This window comes from Vombatus ursinus, unplaced genomic scaffold (genome assembly GCF_900497805.2).
Source record: "Vombatus ursinus unplaced genomic scaffold, bare-nosed wombat genome assembly UNPS02014801.1, whole genome shotgun sequence".
Taxonomy (NCBI): Eukaryota; Metazoa; Chordata; class Mammalia; order Diprotodontia; family Vombatidae; genus Vombatus; species Vombatus ursinus.
Window position 1 is genome coordinate 16,614,334 of NW_020954579.1, and position 16,825 is coordinate 16,631,158.

Here is a 16,825-nt window from a genome sequence, read left to right on the forward strand (position 1 = left end):
GCTATATCTTACTATGCCCATTGGGATCTCAAAACTGAACATTTCAACCCCAGCTTGCTGAAAATATTAGTGTGGAGAGATCATGGGTGAGGCACGCAAAGGATCACAAGACAGGTGGTTTATTACTCACAGGCTTCAAAGACACCACTTTCCAACCCTAAAATCCCACAGGCTTAGGCATACAGTCAGATGCAAACCCTGATTAAGAGTTCAGATCTCTGGGTTTCTGCTCTTATATATGCAGTCACAAGAACTAAGTGGAAGAGGGGCCTTAGGAGAAGTTAGTCAGTGGGCAGTCTGCACTGCCAACCCCCCTCAGCAACCACCAGGGCACTATGTGATCAACATTGTCAAAGGTTGCAGTGAAACTTTGCAGACATGGATTAGATGAAGTTTGTTTAAGTGATTATGATTATTAAAGGTTTTAATTCCCCATCTAAATGTAGCTGACCAAGCCCATTATTGGGACTTAGGGAATTTTTGATACATAAGCAGGTCAATCAGTGGTTAAATTTGGAGTCACTTCTGTCAGCTCAGGTCTGGCTAGCTTAGCAATAGGCTAATGCTCATAGTTAGAAACACTGAGACAAAAAAAAGTCAGTGTCATTTCTAGCACATTATGTATACAATTCCACCAGGATTGATGCCAGATGTACTTGCTGATATTTCAACAGGGGCCACACCTACCTATGGGCTTGGTCCACACAAAGGCGGGGTTTAAAATTGACTGACAGCTCTGCCTAACTATTCAGCAGTCCAACAACAAAAACAATCTGCTACATTTGCTTCAAAGCATAGAGTTGCCACACGTAGAGGCTGTAGATCAATAACTCTGCAATACACCAATGAATATGTGACATTTTTGATTGTTTCTTAATGATACAGATCACACCCCATCTTCATTATTCATCTTGTGCGATTCTTGTCCATGTTATCCCTAAGGTCACCATAGGGAGCCACCCAACATGTTGGTATCTCAAGGATTCCACTGGGGCTACACCCTGTTGTCTCTCATCCTCATCCATCTGACCAGGCTACCTTCTTTTCCTTTCATACGTTAATGACCTATTTTACCCCTTTTTGTCTTGAGGGTGGTTGTGTGTTGCAATTTACTCACATTCACTATTAGGAATGCCACCTTTCTCCTTCATCCTCTCTCCCCCCCCCCCCCCAACATCTGGTACAAGTTTGTGATGGGTAAGAATAAGAATAATAACTAGCATTTATATAGTGCTTACTGTGTGCCAGGCAATGTACTAAGTGCTTTACAATTATTATCTCATTTAGTCCTCACAACTCTGGAGATAGGTGCTATTATTATCCCCATTTTACATTTGAGGAAATGAGGCTAAATGACTTATTCAGGGTCACGTAGCTCACACATGAGGTCACATTTGAACTCATGTCTTCCTGACTCCAGGCCAAGAACTCTATCCATTGTGCCACCTAGAAGTATACCACAGTAAGGAAATGCTCACTGTTAAAAAAAGGTTATTGTTTAGTTGTGTCTGACTTGTTGAGACCCCATTTGAGGGTTTCTTGGCAAAGATACTGGAGTGGTTTGTCATTTCCTTCTCTAGCTCATTTGACAGATAAGGAAACTGAAGCAAACAGGGTTAAGTGACTTGCTCAGAGTCACGCAGCTACTAAGGCCAGATTTGAACTCAGGATGATGAGTTTTCCTGACTCCAGGTCTGGCATTCTATCCATTGTGCCACCTAGCTGCTCTTTAAAAAAAAAGGTGCCCCAAATTTTTCTGAACTATTCAAATCTTACTGACTTTAATGTCTATCCCACTTTTATTTACTCCTTAAACAAATATAAAAAGAAGTTGATAATTGGGGAAGAAAATCAGGTCAAAGAACTCAGCTACTCAAATACACACTTTCTCTGTAGGTGAATTCTTTTGATCTACAGATTTGTCTTTTTTAATGAGAAGCATCAGCCACTAGGAATGTCAGGCTAGCAGTTTTATGGACTAAGAGCAAGGAAGAGGGTGTAGGTCAGATGTCCTGAAGTCAGTCTGCTCCAGTAGAGTGGGTCAGAAAATGTGAGTCTGAATTCCTATTCTGCTACTTCCAGGCAAGTAAACCACTCAATTTCTCAGCTTCAGGGTCTTCATCAAAATGTGAATTTTACAGATGAGAATCAGAGATTTAGAGTGGAAAGGGATCTTAAAAGTCATGGTTTGACCCTGGGCAAGTCACTTAAGCCCAATTGCCTCACCAAAAAGCAAAAAAAAAAAAAAAAAAAAGTCATGGTTACTGTTCAGTTGTGTCCAACTCTTTGTGATCCCATTTGGATTTTTCTTAGCAGAGATACTGGAGTGGTCTGCTTTTTTCTTCTCCAGTTCATTTTACAGATGAGGAAACTGAAGCAAACAGGATTAAGCGACTTACCCAGGATCACACAGCTAGTGTCTGAGGCCAGACTTGAACTCAGGAAGATGAGTCTTGCTGACTCCAGGCCTGGCACTTTATTCACCATACCCCCTAGCAGCCCAAAAGCTATTATTACTACATCTGAAAATGCACATTTACAGTCTAAATAATTATATATATGATTTGGGAAGTCTGAAGATGGACCAAAATTGGGCAATTCCCACAGATGAGTAAACCCATTGAGAATGAGAACTAGAAAGAGTTATTGCCCAGAGACTAATATGGGAAGTCTTGATCAAGAACTCCAATTTATGGTCCAATGATTTTCTGGAGAACAATTCAGAACTATGCCCAAAGGAGTATAAAACTGTATACCTTTGACTCAGCAATACCACTGCTAGGTCTGTATCCCAGAGATGAAAGAAAAACAAAAAGGACCAATTTGTACAAAAGTATTTATAGAAGCTCTTTCTGTGGTGGCAAAGAACTGGACATTGAGAGAATGCCCATCATACTGAGGAATGGCTGAACCAGTTGTAATATTTGATTGTGATGGCATACTTTGTGCTATAAGGAATGATGAGGGGGATGGTTTCAGAAACACCTGGGAAGACTTATAAGAACTGATGCAAAGTGAAGTGAGCAGAACCAGAACACTGTACACAGTAACAGCAATAGTGTAATGATGATCAGTTGTGAAATCTTGGCTATGCAATGATCCAAGGCAATTCCAGAGGACTCATGATGACAAAAGCTATCCATCTCCAGAGAGAGAACTGATGAACTCTAAGCACAGATTGAAATTTTTTTTCAATTTTTTTGGCAACATGGCTAATTTAGAAATATGTTTTGCATGAAAAAAATGTGAATTCCTTAAAAACAGACGCTATCTTACTTTTCTATTTGTATCCCTAGCACTTCACACAGTGCTTTGCATACAGTAAGTGCTTAATAAATGCTTTATTCCTCCTTGAAAAAAAAATTCCAACTCTCCATTTTATGATAAACATTATTCTGGTCACCATTCCTCTACTCCTTTAATAAATTATGGCATAAGGAGGAAGACTTTGGTGGAAAAACGATTTGTTTCAGGATCTAAAAGCATCCTGACACTCGGGCCTGTTACACCCCATTCAGAGGGAGAAGACAATATTTGATAATCATAGGAAGTGCTAGGAAGTCTAGGGGAGGTGGACCAATGCTGCCATCACTGAGTAACATAATTCTTAACTGATAATCTTGGGGGAAACACACCAGTTGGGGCTCAAGGTGATGACATTAGAGCACTGTTTCCAACATATCTTTTTGTTCTGTGAACCACTTTTAACAACAAAATGCTGGGAACTCCCAGGGTAATTTAATATACCACTCATAATATTCTGCTATTATTTACTACTTAAGGAGCCATTAAAGAAACTTTAGTACAACCCCCCTTGGGGATTTGTAAACCATTAGAGAACCATAGCCACTTCCTTAGAAGCACCCCTAGAACCCTGATGGAGAGATGTAGTGTTGTCCTAGGACCTGAGACTTATCTGTGAGAGAGCTGAGTAAGGATCTTCAGAGCCAATGCGGGCTTCACTGTGAGGCCAGCACCCATGATATTTCCTCACCCTCTCTTTCTTTTCCTTTTGAGAAATGACTGGGGGCAGGTAGGTGGCTCAGTGAATAGAGCACAGGCTCTGAAGTCAGGAGGACCTGAGTTCAAATCTGGCTCAGATCAAACACTTGACACTTACTAGCTGTGTGACCTTGGGCAAGTCACTTAACCCCAATTGCCTCACTTAAAAAAAAATAAATAAATAAAATAAAGGAAAAGGAAATGACTGGCCAGGGTTAGAGGTGTAGATTTTGGTCATGGAACAGAGGGTAGCTCAGATCTAGAAGAGAAACAAACTAGAACCCTTGACCTCCTCAGCACCCACATACCACATAGTCTTCTCTATTTGTCTAGACTTAATGTCATTTCGCTTCAGAGCCCAGAGAAAATTAAGTAGAATCTCGTGTCTGCTCTCACATGAGAATTGGGTTGGAGTAGTTACCTTCAAAATCAGCAATGCTTAGAGCACAGAGAGGTGCCCCACTGCTTTGATTATTACTTCACATTGCCCTTGGGATCCTATAGTTTGGGAGGAAAAAGGAGTGGGGTCCCACTACCTCTTGTAAAGGGGTAAAAAAAGACAACATTTTCAATAAAGTAATCTATCTTCACATCTGATAAATTTTCAGCCTGGTGATAGGAAAATCCTGTTATGTTTCATTCCAAATACTCTTCCCTCAAAACTATGGTTGTACACTCCAGAGAGGTTACCCACCTTGCAGGTATTCAGGAAAGAGCAGAGGAGCAGCTGCTTTCTTTCTCTCCTTTCCCCTAAGCCCCTGCCCCATCCCTATTACAAGTAAAAGTCCAAAAGACCATGCTCATTTGGAAGGCCCCAGATGGTCAGGTACAGGCTGGGGGAACCTGCGGCCTTAAGGCCACAGGTAGTCTTCTAGGTCCTTGGGTGCGGCCTTTTGACTGAGTCCAAGTTTTACAGAACAAATCCTTGTATTAAGGGGATTTATTCTGTGAAGTTTGGATTCAAAGGGCCGCACTTGAGGCCCTAGAAGGCCACATGTGCTCACGAGGCAGCAGATTCCCCACCCCTGGCTCTGGTACATATAGACAAAATGATTGACTGGGAACCAGGAAACCTGGGCTCCTTTCCCAACCTGTTGGGTCGTTGTACAAGTGTCCTCATGGATCAAGAGAATCCAGACTTCTCTGAATGCTTTATGTAAGACCTGTGTGAAGACTTCCTTTCTCACAGATCCATGCCCCCATGCTCTCTCTACTCATGTCTACCATCCTGGTTCAAATCCCCAGCCAAACTGACCTCCTTGCTCTTTCTTGCACACGACACCCCAACTCCCATCTCTGCATCTTTGCCTTCCCCACCCTCCATGCCAGGAATGCTCTCTCTCAAACTGTACTCTTAGGATCTTGTTTCCTTCAAAATTCTATTCAAATGACACTTACTATGTGAAATGCCCTTCCCTTAGATATACACACTCACTGCCATCCCTGAGAGAAAGTCACTATTTGATGTCTGGGCCTGTTTCATTTTTATCTTTATGGTTAGTTCCTAGCACAGTGATCAGAACAAAATCATTGCTAATAAATTCTCTTTGAATGACTGACTTCATGGATATGTACAGTTCAGATATAGGCTTCACCAGGACCAGGAAGCAGCAAACATAGGCTGTAAAATTGCTAGTACAATGCTCTGTACGGGCTATATAAAAAAGAAGGGTCTGGAACAGAGATGATTAATAGAATAAGAGCCAGGACTCAAAACCAGGGCCTCTTGACTCCAAGACCCTCTGTTACAAATTTAAAAGTAAGGCTGTCTTCTTGCAAGGCAAATTGGAGAACAGGATGGCATAGGAACTGAAGTGAGGACCTTTTCTCCCTGGGTAAAGTTTGCCCAAAATAGAGAAGTCAGTGATTTACTAACATTGCCCTCACATTCTTTGACTTTGAAAAAAAAAAAAGTTTGTAATCTCTATCTCTCCTAAGGAACTACCACCACATTCCGGAAAGAGTCAGCTCAAGGCTTGATGTTCCTGCGTGGCTGAGGAAGTTAGAAACTGACTCCAAACTTTAGTATAAGTGTTTATTTCTTTCTCCTGGGCAGGTACATCCACATTCAGGCAGAGGTTTCCCCATTTTGCTCCTTCAGGAGCCCCCAAAAGAATGTTCCATTTACATGCGTTAAAAATAGCTGTCCTAGTTACAACAATGAAATGTTAAGAAGCAAAACCTTGTGTAACTAGTCACTCCTAGTCACATGGTCCATGGTCACAGATATTCAAAGGCTGTTTCTATGGTACAGAGTATATACAGGTTATTATTAGTGAGGGACACAGTGAGTCACTGATAGTTCAGTAGCTCTAATGGAAGAGCCCTGGGTTGGGATGGCCTGGCATGCCAACACTGGTTTTACCTGCCATAAGCTAGCCAATACTCCACACCGTCAGCATTGTTATTCCAACAAGGGAGCACTTCCAAAGCTACAAGAAGTCGCCCCATCTCAAGCTAAAGTAGAATTTTATTCCTGCTCTAGGAGGAGCTTGAGCATGTGCACTTTGGGTTGGCAGGAGATTGGAAGCACCAAAGACCCTAACCTTTAATCCTTAGGAAGGCAGAATGGTAGGGCATTATTTCCTCCTGGTTCAAGAGCCTATTTTCACAATGGAGGTAAAGGCTGGTAGCATAGTATATGAAAAAAAATATGTCAGTGGTAGGGAAGAGGTGTGACACAGTAGAAGACACATTTTCCTGCTTGTTACCAAGACTCCACATCTTCCTCTTGAAAAAGAGAGAAAATTTTGCATGGAAATAAACGTGAAAAAAGTAACATGTCTCTCTCACCTTTTCCCCAGGGTGAAAATTCAGTTCCATTATCCTGGTTAGCTGCCTCTCTCATTAAAGAGACTTTCTTCCTGAGTGGGATGAAACCAGGATCCTCTGCAAGCACTAGTAGATGTCTCATTCTTAGTTTTCTATTGCATTTTATTAAAAAAAAAATTCTGCTAAACCCAGGGGAGCTGATCAGTACTAAGAATAATACCAATATATATATATATTTTTAAATGTAGGAAATGAACTCAGAATCCCACATCTTAAAAGGATAATGTGTTGAAGGTTTCTCTCCTTTTGATAACCAATTAAAAAAAAAACACTGGAGGAAAAAAAGAGAGTTATATGCCTTTTCAAATGTTTATAGAAACACCTGAGACCAGCCCTATCACATCTGATAAACTCAGAGCAGAATTTTCATTTGTGGAGGAAACAAGGTGGTCAAAGACATAATAGGAAGGCTGGTTGTCCAAGGGCAAATGTGAATGATGCATGTACACAATGGAGGAGACCAAATCGGCCCCAAATCGCAATCCTAAAGTCTCCTGGAAGACTATCAATGTGCACTATCCAATGCTATCCCTTTTTTTCTGTCTCTACCACCTTCCCATCCCTATGTCCCATACTCAATGAACTTATTTCTACATGGTAAGACCACTGATACCAAAGAGTCAGTGTAGCCCTGTGGCCTATTTATTTGGACAGTATCAAACTACTTATTTCACATTTAACTTCTCTTTAAAAAAACAACAACTCTTCCCTCTATTTCAGGCAGGTAAAAAAAAAAATCTCTCCTAATCAGTGCAGTTAGGAAGGAGAGGGAAGAGGAGATTAAGAGATCTGATGACCTGTGCTTTTGACTCAGAATAACTATCAAAATGTAACAGAAGACAAAGTCCTCAATGAAGGTCCAAGGAGAGACAGCTCTGTCCCCAGGCTGCAGCATCTGGGACTGTCCAGGCCTCCCACTTTTTCTTTGAAAGGACAGAATGACTGAAATACAACTTGGGGAACAGCAGCTTCTAGGCTCTCACCATAGGGCATTTCCAACATGGAGAGGAAGACAGTTAGGGAGGCTTCGGCATGCACACCCTAGAGACTCCTGACATCTTCTCTTTGCCTGTGGTTGGCAGTCTGCCATGTTCCAGCACTCCAGCCTTGCTCAGGAGCCTGTCCTCTCTTGAATCAGCTCCACCAGCTCATGCTCTCTTCAGTTGAGCTTGTTTCATTCCCTTAGTTCATGCATTTTTCTAGTTTCCTGTAATTTCTATTCAAGAAATATAGCTTGTGTTTTCTTTTGGAAAAAAAAAAAGAAAGAAAAGAAAGAAACCACTGGAAGACTACTGGGCTGGAAACTCATTCCCGTAATGCCTCATGTGCTCATCAGTGACGGAAAGGTATGTTGCCCTCATGCTGGGAGTGTACTGGAGGGAGAAAAGAGAAAAAAAAAGAGATCAGGAAATGTATTTCCATTATCACTCCTTATTAGACACCTTGTTAGTTAAAGTTACATTAGAAAGTTCTAACAGTATAAAGACGTTACACCAGCAAAGGAAGTCTAGTATGGCATTCACAATCAGAAATGCACATGAGAGAATAGGATGTTCATAAATAGGGCAGTGTTCTCCAGACTTTTTTTGCAAAGAGGAATGAGTTAATCCATAGAGTCAAAACACAGAAGGAACATTTCTTCAGGAAATACCAAAGTGGGAAAGAGCACACAGGTCTCTGTCATACTGAGGGGATGAGGGGGAGCCCCTAATGTAAACCCTAAATACCTCTGAAGAGGGACAGTAGCCTTTATGAGACTTTTCTAGCCAAGAGCTCAAGAGGTACTAAAAATCCAGGCCTCTCAACGTTACTTTGCCTGCTTTAGAACAGATGTTCTTAACCTGGGGTATGTAAACTTGTTTAAAAACAAAACAAAACAAAACAAAAAATCCACTGTATTTCAATATCATTGGGTTTCCTTTGGAATCCCGTGTATTTTACTTTATCAATTTGCAAACATGTTGAGAAGGGGTCAGAGGCCTCACCAGACTGCCAGAGGGGGTCCATGACACCAACAACATTAAGACCTTCTGCTTTTAGAAGAACCACTATTAGCTAGCATATCTGAAGCCTTCTTAATCATCTACCCTCAAAAATCCTGAGATCTACATTTCAGCTTATAGTTTATAAGAAGGAGGAGGAGAGTGGGTCTTTCTGTGGTATAGTTCTTTTGAAAAACCCACCTCCAAGATACGCATGTGATATGTGCTTAGAGAGCAGATTATTCTGCCTTTGCTAGCTTAGAAATAGAGACTCAAATTAGTCTCTGCCCATTTTAAACTGGACGGCTTACAGCCAAGGCTGGAAAGGCAGCTTTTAAAGTAGGAGATTCAGTCCACAGGCCACTCCTAAGAGGTGTCTGCCTGCTGTGCTGAACTATTTCTAGCTTCAAGTTTTCCCAGCTAGCCCTGCTGGAAGTTCCTGACCCGTTCACCCTAACACCAAGAGGCATGTCAATACCACAAGCCAGGTGCCTGCCTTCTTCATACTGCAAGAAGCCAGCTGACCTCCGGGATTCAGGGATAGGGAAGTGGTCAGGAGTCACTGGCGAAGAATGAGGCTAGTAATAATTAGCATACACGGAGAAAATGGTTGAGGGGTCAGGTCAGTGGACAAGAAGCCAGGTCTTTTAAAACAAGGTTGATCACATCAAATAACCCACAATTCCTTAAATGGCCCCAAGTAACTTAAAATATCCATGGGGATTGATGCAAGAGAGGATCTCTAACTTCCAAGAAAAGGCAATACTGTGGACCGAGGAGGTGCGGCTGGGTGCTCTGGAGAGGACTTTGTTAATCTATAGCCTACACTATTAGGCCTCGGGGAAAGGAATGTGCATTTATATAGTGCCTTACTATGGGAGTGGGGGGTGGGGCGCAGCAATCTCCAGTTATCCAGATCTACATCTTGCTAGGGGAAGAAAGTAAGGCTGGTGACTGCACAGCCCTCCCTCACTTAAATTCAATTCATTTGCAAGTTGTGGCATTCTTCAAGAACTAAGGATAAACAATATGCACCAGGCACTGTGCTAAGCGTTTTACAAATATTTCATTTGATCCACACAATAACCCTTTGAGGAGAGTGCTGTTATTATCTCCATTTTGCAACTGAGGAAACTAAGGCAAACAGAGGTTAAGTGACTTGCCTAGGGTCGCACAGCTAGTAAATTTCCAAGGTCAAATTTAAACTCAGGTCTTCCTGACTCCACACCCAGTGCTCCTGCTCTCCCAAATTCTTTTGCCCATGAAATTCAGTGGTTGTGAAAGACCCCAGACTAAATTTCCCTGCTTTTAAACCATTTCTTTATCATTTGTATTACTTTGAAGCACCTTCAGCAAAATGCACAGTACCTTAGCCCCAGGGGGAATACTCATCTTTGAGCTTGCTGCCTGGGCTCCCTCTGGTGCTGGGGCAGGAGATAAATTTACTATATTCCACTATCTACCATTAGAATTTTAGATGCCAAAAGCTACTCTCCTGCATCAGTCACTATATGTCTAGGGACTGCAAGAAGATTTTAATATTTAATGCATCTCGTTAAGGGAAATCTGTTGAGGCAAAATAGAATTAAACATTGCCAAACATAAATTATTTTTGATTGCCTATTTTCTCCCCTCATAGGCATAGATAATCAACAGCAGACCTTGGACGCAAGGCTGAAGGGCAGATAAAATAAGAATTCCTTGCCAGAGTTCTAAATTGCCTGGGACCCCTTCTCCTGGATATGGGACAGGCCATTGGCTGCCCAGCCCAACCCAGCCCCAGGTTGAACCTACCACCCCCTCAGCCACTCTTTTGTTTTTCTCCTTGTCCCAAGGGCTCCAGAGGACCCTCAGAAGCGGCTCAGATCTGCTTCAAAAAGGCATGAGCAACAGTACAGCGGACAGAGCCCTGGACCTGGCCATAGTCAGGAAGGTCTGGGTTCAAATCCCATCTCAGACACCTACTGGGTGACCCAAGTCCGGTGTCCTCTCTCTGTGGGCTGTAGTCTCCTCATCTGTAAGAGGAAGGGGTTTAGAGGTCTCATCGAGCTCAAATAATCTGCCCCGGGGGTGGGGTGGGGTGGGGTGGGTACAATCCTGGCTTGCTGCTCAATCTCCCTCACTTTCTCCTATGATGTGCTTTCTGCCTTCCCAGGACATTTCATTCATGACCAGCGCAGTCTGGATTACTGACCAGTTCTTCCTCCTTCTGCCATCTGACTCCTGCAAGAGTCCAGGGCTCCAGGGCAGCTAGGTGGCACAGTGGATAGAGCGCCAGCACTGAAGTCAGGAGGACCTGAGTTCAATTCCAGCCTCAGACCAAACACTTGACACTAGCTGTGTGACCCTGGGCAAGTCACTTAACCCCAATTGCCTAAAAAAAAAAAGATGGGGGGAGGAAAAGAGTTCAAGGCTCTCACAAGTTATCATGGGGGACACAGGTGAGAGGCTAACCCTCAATGGGAAAAGACCAAAATAGGAGTTAACACACTTCCATTATCCACCATCAATAGGGAATTAGGTGGTCCACATCAATACATGCTGCAGACAAATGAAACCTCAAGCAGACTTGGAATGACAGGACCTGGATTCAAATCCTAGCTTTGCCACTTATTTATTAGCTATATGGTCTAGGGTAAGTCACTTGAGTTCTCTGTAACTCTTTCATCTCATCTGTAAAATGGGGGGACAACTAGGTGGTGCAGTAGATAGATCACAAGGCTAGGATCAGGAAGACTCATCTTCCTGAGTTCAGATCTGACCTCAGACACTTAATAGCTCTGTGACCCTGGGCAAGTCATTTAACCTTGCTTGCCTCAGTTTCTCTACCTGTAAAATGAGCTGAAGAAAGAAATGGCAAACCACTTCTATATCTTTTCCAAGAAAACCCCAAATGGGGTCATGAAGAGTCGGACATGACTGGAAAACAACTGAACAACAAAAATGGGAGGGGAGGGTTGGATTGGATGGTCTCTAAGGTCCCTGCCAGCTTTAAATCTATGATCCTATGAACTGCTCTGTGCCTCAGTTTCCTCACCTATAAAATGAGGAGGTTGGGCTAGATAGCTTTTAAGGTCTCTCTATTTTGAAATCCACAATCCTATGGCACTCTAATCCCTTCATTCCTCCTCTCCCAAAATATCCATTATTGTACCCTGCTATAATTCAGCAGTGAAAGGCACTGTGGATAGATGGCCAGGAACACCCAAGCTCGAGCCCTGCCTCTGACACATAGTGTGACCTTAGGCTAATTACTTAATCTCTCAATGTTCTACCACAGAGGGGGTCAAACTCAAATAGAAACTGGTCCACTGCTGCTCAGTCCTTTCCGACTCTTTGTGACCTATGGACCAAAGCACACCAATGCTGTCCATGGGATTTTCTCAGTAGAAATACTGGAGTGGTTTGCCATTTCCTTCTCCAGTGGACTGAGGCAGATAGAAGCTAAGTGACTTGCCCAGGGTCACACAGTTAGGAAGCTTCTGAGGCTGGATATGAACCCAGATATTCCTGACTCCAGGCCCAGTGCTCTATCCACTGAGTCACCTAAATGCCTCTTCATATAAGAATCCCTGAAGACAGTTTATTGACTTAAAAAACCAAATGTCAACATTATCTATGTTCTATTGTATTTTTATTTATTTTGTTTATTTTTTTTTTATCTGGTTGCAGGGGGGAGTGTTGTTAAGTGTTTGATACCTCTGCTCTACAAAATTCCACAAGACCACATATAAATTACAGAGAAGGTGCCAACTTTCATTAGTCAAGGGAATAACTCTACCCAGGAGTCCCCTGAATATTTCAGACTCTTTACATTTCATTTGATCTACTCTAAAGAATGCCAGATGGTGGACAGCTCAGGATCTAACACCAGCCCAGCCACTGTGGGATCTCCACCCCTTCTCCTCCACTTTCCCTCCTTCTTTCAAAAGGAAAGGCTGTTAAGGAGGGAGAATTTGGGAAAAGGGGAATTTATTGCCATGACTTAACTTTAGTAGGCTAGAGTACCGTGGGGGGAGGAGAGGCTCTTCCGATCAGCGGGACGTTCTCATAGCGTGGGTTCCCACCAAAGAGCATCGCTTGGTTCCTGCAAGGTTGGAGAAGACTGCTTAGAAGGGGGAACAAGAAAGCTAAAATAGAGGGGGAAGGTGAAAACAAAAGGGGAGAAGAAGGTACAAACAAGCTGGGTACAGGGCAGGCTCACTTCAGGAGGGAGATGCCCAGATAGGAAGATATGGGATTTGCGGCACCCCAACAACTGTCTACATCTAGAAATGTCTATTAAACACTCACACCTGCCCTTTGGTCATCCAGTAGAGACTTGTACATGTGATATGATATGATATGATATAACACAACATAATAGAACATAATATAATAATATAATATAATATATAATAACATATCGTAGCTGCTAAATATCACTGGCTGAGTACAAGGACAGAAGGAATGGCTAGTGAGCACACATTAGGACCTCTGCCCCAGTCCCTGGATCTCTCCAGGATTAGGGCTTCTTAACCTGAGGGCTGTGGACCTAAAAACAAATTTTTTTATAATTTTATAATTTTATAATTTTTATAAGACAATTATAATTTTATAGTAATAGAATTATTTCCTTTGTAATCCTACGTATTTTGTTTTATGCATTTAAAAACATTATTCTGAAAAGGTGTCTATGATACAAGCTAAGAACTCATACTTTGTGATATTTTTTGTTCAATTGCCTTTACTACCTTTCTATGCAGCCCTATCTTGTCTTGATGATTCTAACCATGGTCAGTGGTGCCCCAGCCCAGGGCTAGCTCATCACAGGCCATGTACAGGGGACGCCCCTTTCATTTTATGGAGTAGGGGCATTTTCTCTATCCTGTTGGCCTAGGAAGTCAGATGCAGGGAAGCCCTCAGCATCTCTTTTTAGGCAAAATAGAATTATGAAGGAATTTTGTACAATGGTTTGTTTTCCTAACTTGGGACTGGGGGAAGCTGAGGGTGCTGAACCCACTCCTCCCCTTGGCCTCACATGTATTCTGAGACAGGGGCATTTGAGACTGTCTGGGCTGGGGGATGCAGGCTGGTCTGACTGCCCAGGCTGCTGCTGTAGCTACAGAAACTTCGGAGTTGCCCCCGGGTAGGGTTGTGGGCAGCAATGCGCCGGGCCTGGGGGTTGAAAGGGTCATCTTCATCAATGTCATCGTAGCTCCTGTCCCTGAAACAAGAGGCAGAGCATGGCATGTCAGAGCTAGGAGCATGGGTCAGAACACTAGGCGTCCTTAGCCTGGCATTCAACGCCTTCCACAATTTAGCCCCCAACCCACCCTGCTAACCTTGTTGCCTGCTACTCTACATGAACTCTCCACCCTAACCAGTCTGGTCTTTTACTTGTGTCCTCTACAACTGGAGTACCCAGCCTTTTGTCATTTTTCATCCAAATAAAACAGGAGTCAAGACTCACCTCCTCCCTGAAGTCCTCCATGACCACATCAGCCCAGGACAACCTTCCCTGTCTCTAAATACCAATAGCACTTATCCATACCCCTTATCTACCACTTCCCACGTTACCTTTACTAAATAGGACACTTAACGAGCAATACAAGACAGTATAACATTTATTTTCATATGTATACATTTTCTTTTGTGAGAACCTTGAAAGTAGGGACTTGTGTTTTATTCTGACCACCTCTCCACTTCTGGACCACAGGAGCCTTCTCCTCACTATGGCAAGGCCTCTGCCCCCGTGGCTTCTGCCTCTCATTGGTGAGTTCCTCCCAGAACCTCTATTTGAGGTCCTGCCTCTATTAGTGCCCATGCTAGCCATCCTGTTTTCTTCAAAGCTAGGTCAGTCCATGGTGCCCCAGATCTCCTCTCCACCTTCCCCTATGTGAATACCTTCCCTTATCTGCCCATCCCCTGCTTTTCAGCTCTCTTGTATGTCTTGTCTTTCTTTTTCTTGTATTTGTGTTCTCACGGTTTAGCACAGGGCATACAGTGAGTGCTTACTACATGCTCCATCTACTTATCTCTAGCTATCTCCCTATCTCTGAAGGGACAGGGTAGGGGTGTCTTCTCACACTTCTCATTTGAGTCCTGTTTCATCTTTATAATTTTGTTACATTTACTTTTGATTTTTTTTTTTTTTTTTGGTGTGTCATTCTTTCCATCGACATTGCTGGAGTTACTGTGTATACTGTTTTCTTGACTGTTTGCTTCACTCTGCATCAGTTCATATAGATCTTTCCATACTTTTCTGTATTTATCACATATAATTTCTTACAGTACAATAATATTCCATTACACATATGTACTACAATTTGTTTGATTATTCCCCAATTGTTGTGGATTTATTTTGTTTCTAATTCTTAGCTATCACAAAAAATGCTGCTATAAATATTTTGAAGTATATGGGGACTTTTTTTCTTATTGATGGCTTTCTTAGAGTATAAAGCCCAGTAATGGGGTCTTTGGATCAAAGGGTATAGATATTTTAGTCACTTTATTTGCATAATTCCAAATTACTTTCCATAATAGTTGTACTATTTCACAACTCCATCAACAATGTATGCTACCTTTCCACAACCCCTCCAACATTGACTCCTGCCATTTTTGGTCATTTTTTCCAATTTGCAGGATCTGAGTGTAAAACCTCAGGGTTGTTTTCATTTGCATTTCCCTTATTATTAGGGATTTTGGAGCATTCTTTCATGTGTTTGTAAATACTTGGCAGTTTTTTTGAGAACTATTTGTTTATATCCTTTGAGCATTTATTTATTGAGGAATGGATATCAGTCATATATGTGTGTATATAAAGAGAGACAGAGATAGACAGAGGGAAGGAGAAAGAGAGAAAGAGAGGGAGAAGGGGAGAAGGGGAGAAAGGGAGGGAGGAAGGAAGGGAGGGAGGGAGAGGGAGAGAGAGAGTTTTTATATATCCTGGATATCAAACTCTTCTCAGAGAAATTAGATACAGATTTTTTCCCATTTGACCACTTCCCTTCTTATCTTAGATGCATTAATATTGTCTGTCCAGAAGCTTTTCAGTTTCAAGTAATCAAAGTTATCTATTTTATATTTTGTTTGCTTCTATTTCTTGTTTGGTTAAGAATACATTTCCTACTCATAGTTTTGAGAAATATATGACCTGTTTCTCTTCTAATTTTTAATAGCATGATTTTTAATGTTGAGGTGTATCCATTTTGAAAGTTTTGTGGATTATGGTATAAGATGTTAGTTTAAGCCTAATTTCGGCCAGACTGCTTTCTAGTTTTCTTAGCAGTTTTGATCAAATAGGGAGTTTTTTCCTAGGTAATTTTACATGTGCTACTTTATCAAACAATGGGTTATTGAGTTCTATTATTTCTGAATCTCCCTTGCCTATCTAGTCTGTTCCATTAATCTCTCTCTGCTCCTTAATCAATACCAGATGGTTTTGGTGATTGCTGCTTTATAATATAATTTGAGGTCTAGAAGTACTATTTTCTCTCCATCCTTGGAGAAGCATCATCATTTTCCTCAATATTCTAGATCTGCTTTTCCAAAGGAATTTTGTTATTTTTTTTTATCAAGTTCTGTAAAGTATTCCCTTGGTAATTTGATTGTTTTGGCATCAAAAGAACAAATTAATTTCAGTTGTATTGTCATTTTCATGAGCACTGAATATTCATCTAACTATTTAAGTTCCTTATTTTTTTAAAGAATACTTTGTAATTGAATTTATACAAGTCTTCTGTGTGCTTTGGGAGGTTGATACCCAGATATTTTGTGCATTTTGTGGTTATTTGAAATGGGATTTTCCTTTCTATTATTGCTTCTTGTGTTTTGCTAGTATTACTAGAAATGTAGTTGATTTTTAAGAATTTATTTTGTAGCCTGCAACTTTGCTGAAGCTATTATCTCAATTAGTATCTTTGCTGACTCCCTAAGATTTTCCAAATAGACCATCATATCATCAGCAAATAGGGGTAGTTTTATCTCCTCCTTACCTATCTTTATTTCTTTCTCTTCTCTTGTCTTAT

The 16,825-nt window shown here is 41.7% G+C and overlaps 1 protein-coding gene across 2 annotated transcripts in view; it reads right to left on the bottom strand.

The window, feature by feature from the left end:
• Positions 1-6,023: 6,023 nt before the first annotated feature.
• The window catches only part of TTYH2 (tweety family member 2), a 93,784-nt gene continuing 82,982 nt past the window's right edge, over positions 6,024-16,825 (bottom strand). Inside the window, exons 12-14 of one of the 2 annotated variants that reach the window (XM_027873155.1) lie at positions 13,837-14,022; positions 12,825-12,903; positions 6,024-8,207 (exon numbers count right to left, since the gene is read on the bottom strand). In XM_027873155.1, the coding sequence (XP_027728956.1) occupies positions 8,124-8,207; positions 12,825-12,903; positions 13,837-14,022 (349 nt within the window). In that variant the 3' untranslated portion in view covers positions 6,024-8,123. Of the gene's footprint in view, positions 8,208-12,806; positions 12,904-13,836; positions 14,023-16,825 lie in introns of both variants that reach the window. The other variant, XM_027873156.1, reaches the window with a different exon arrangement.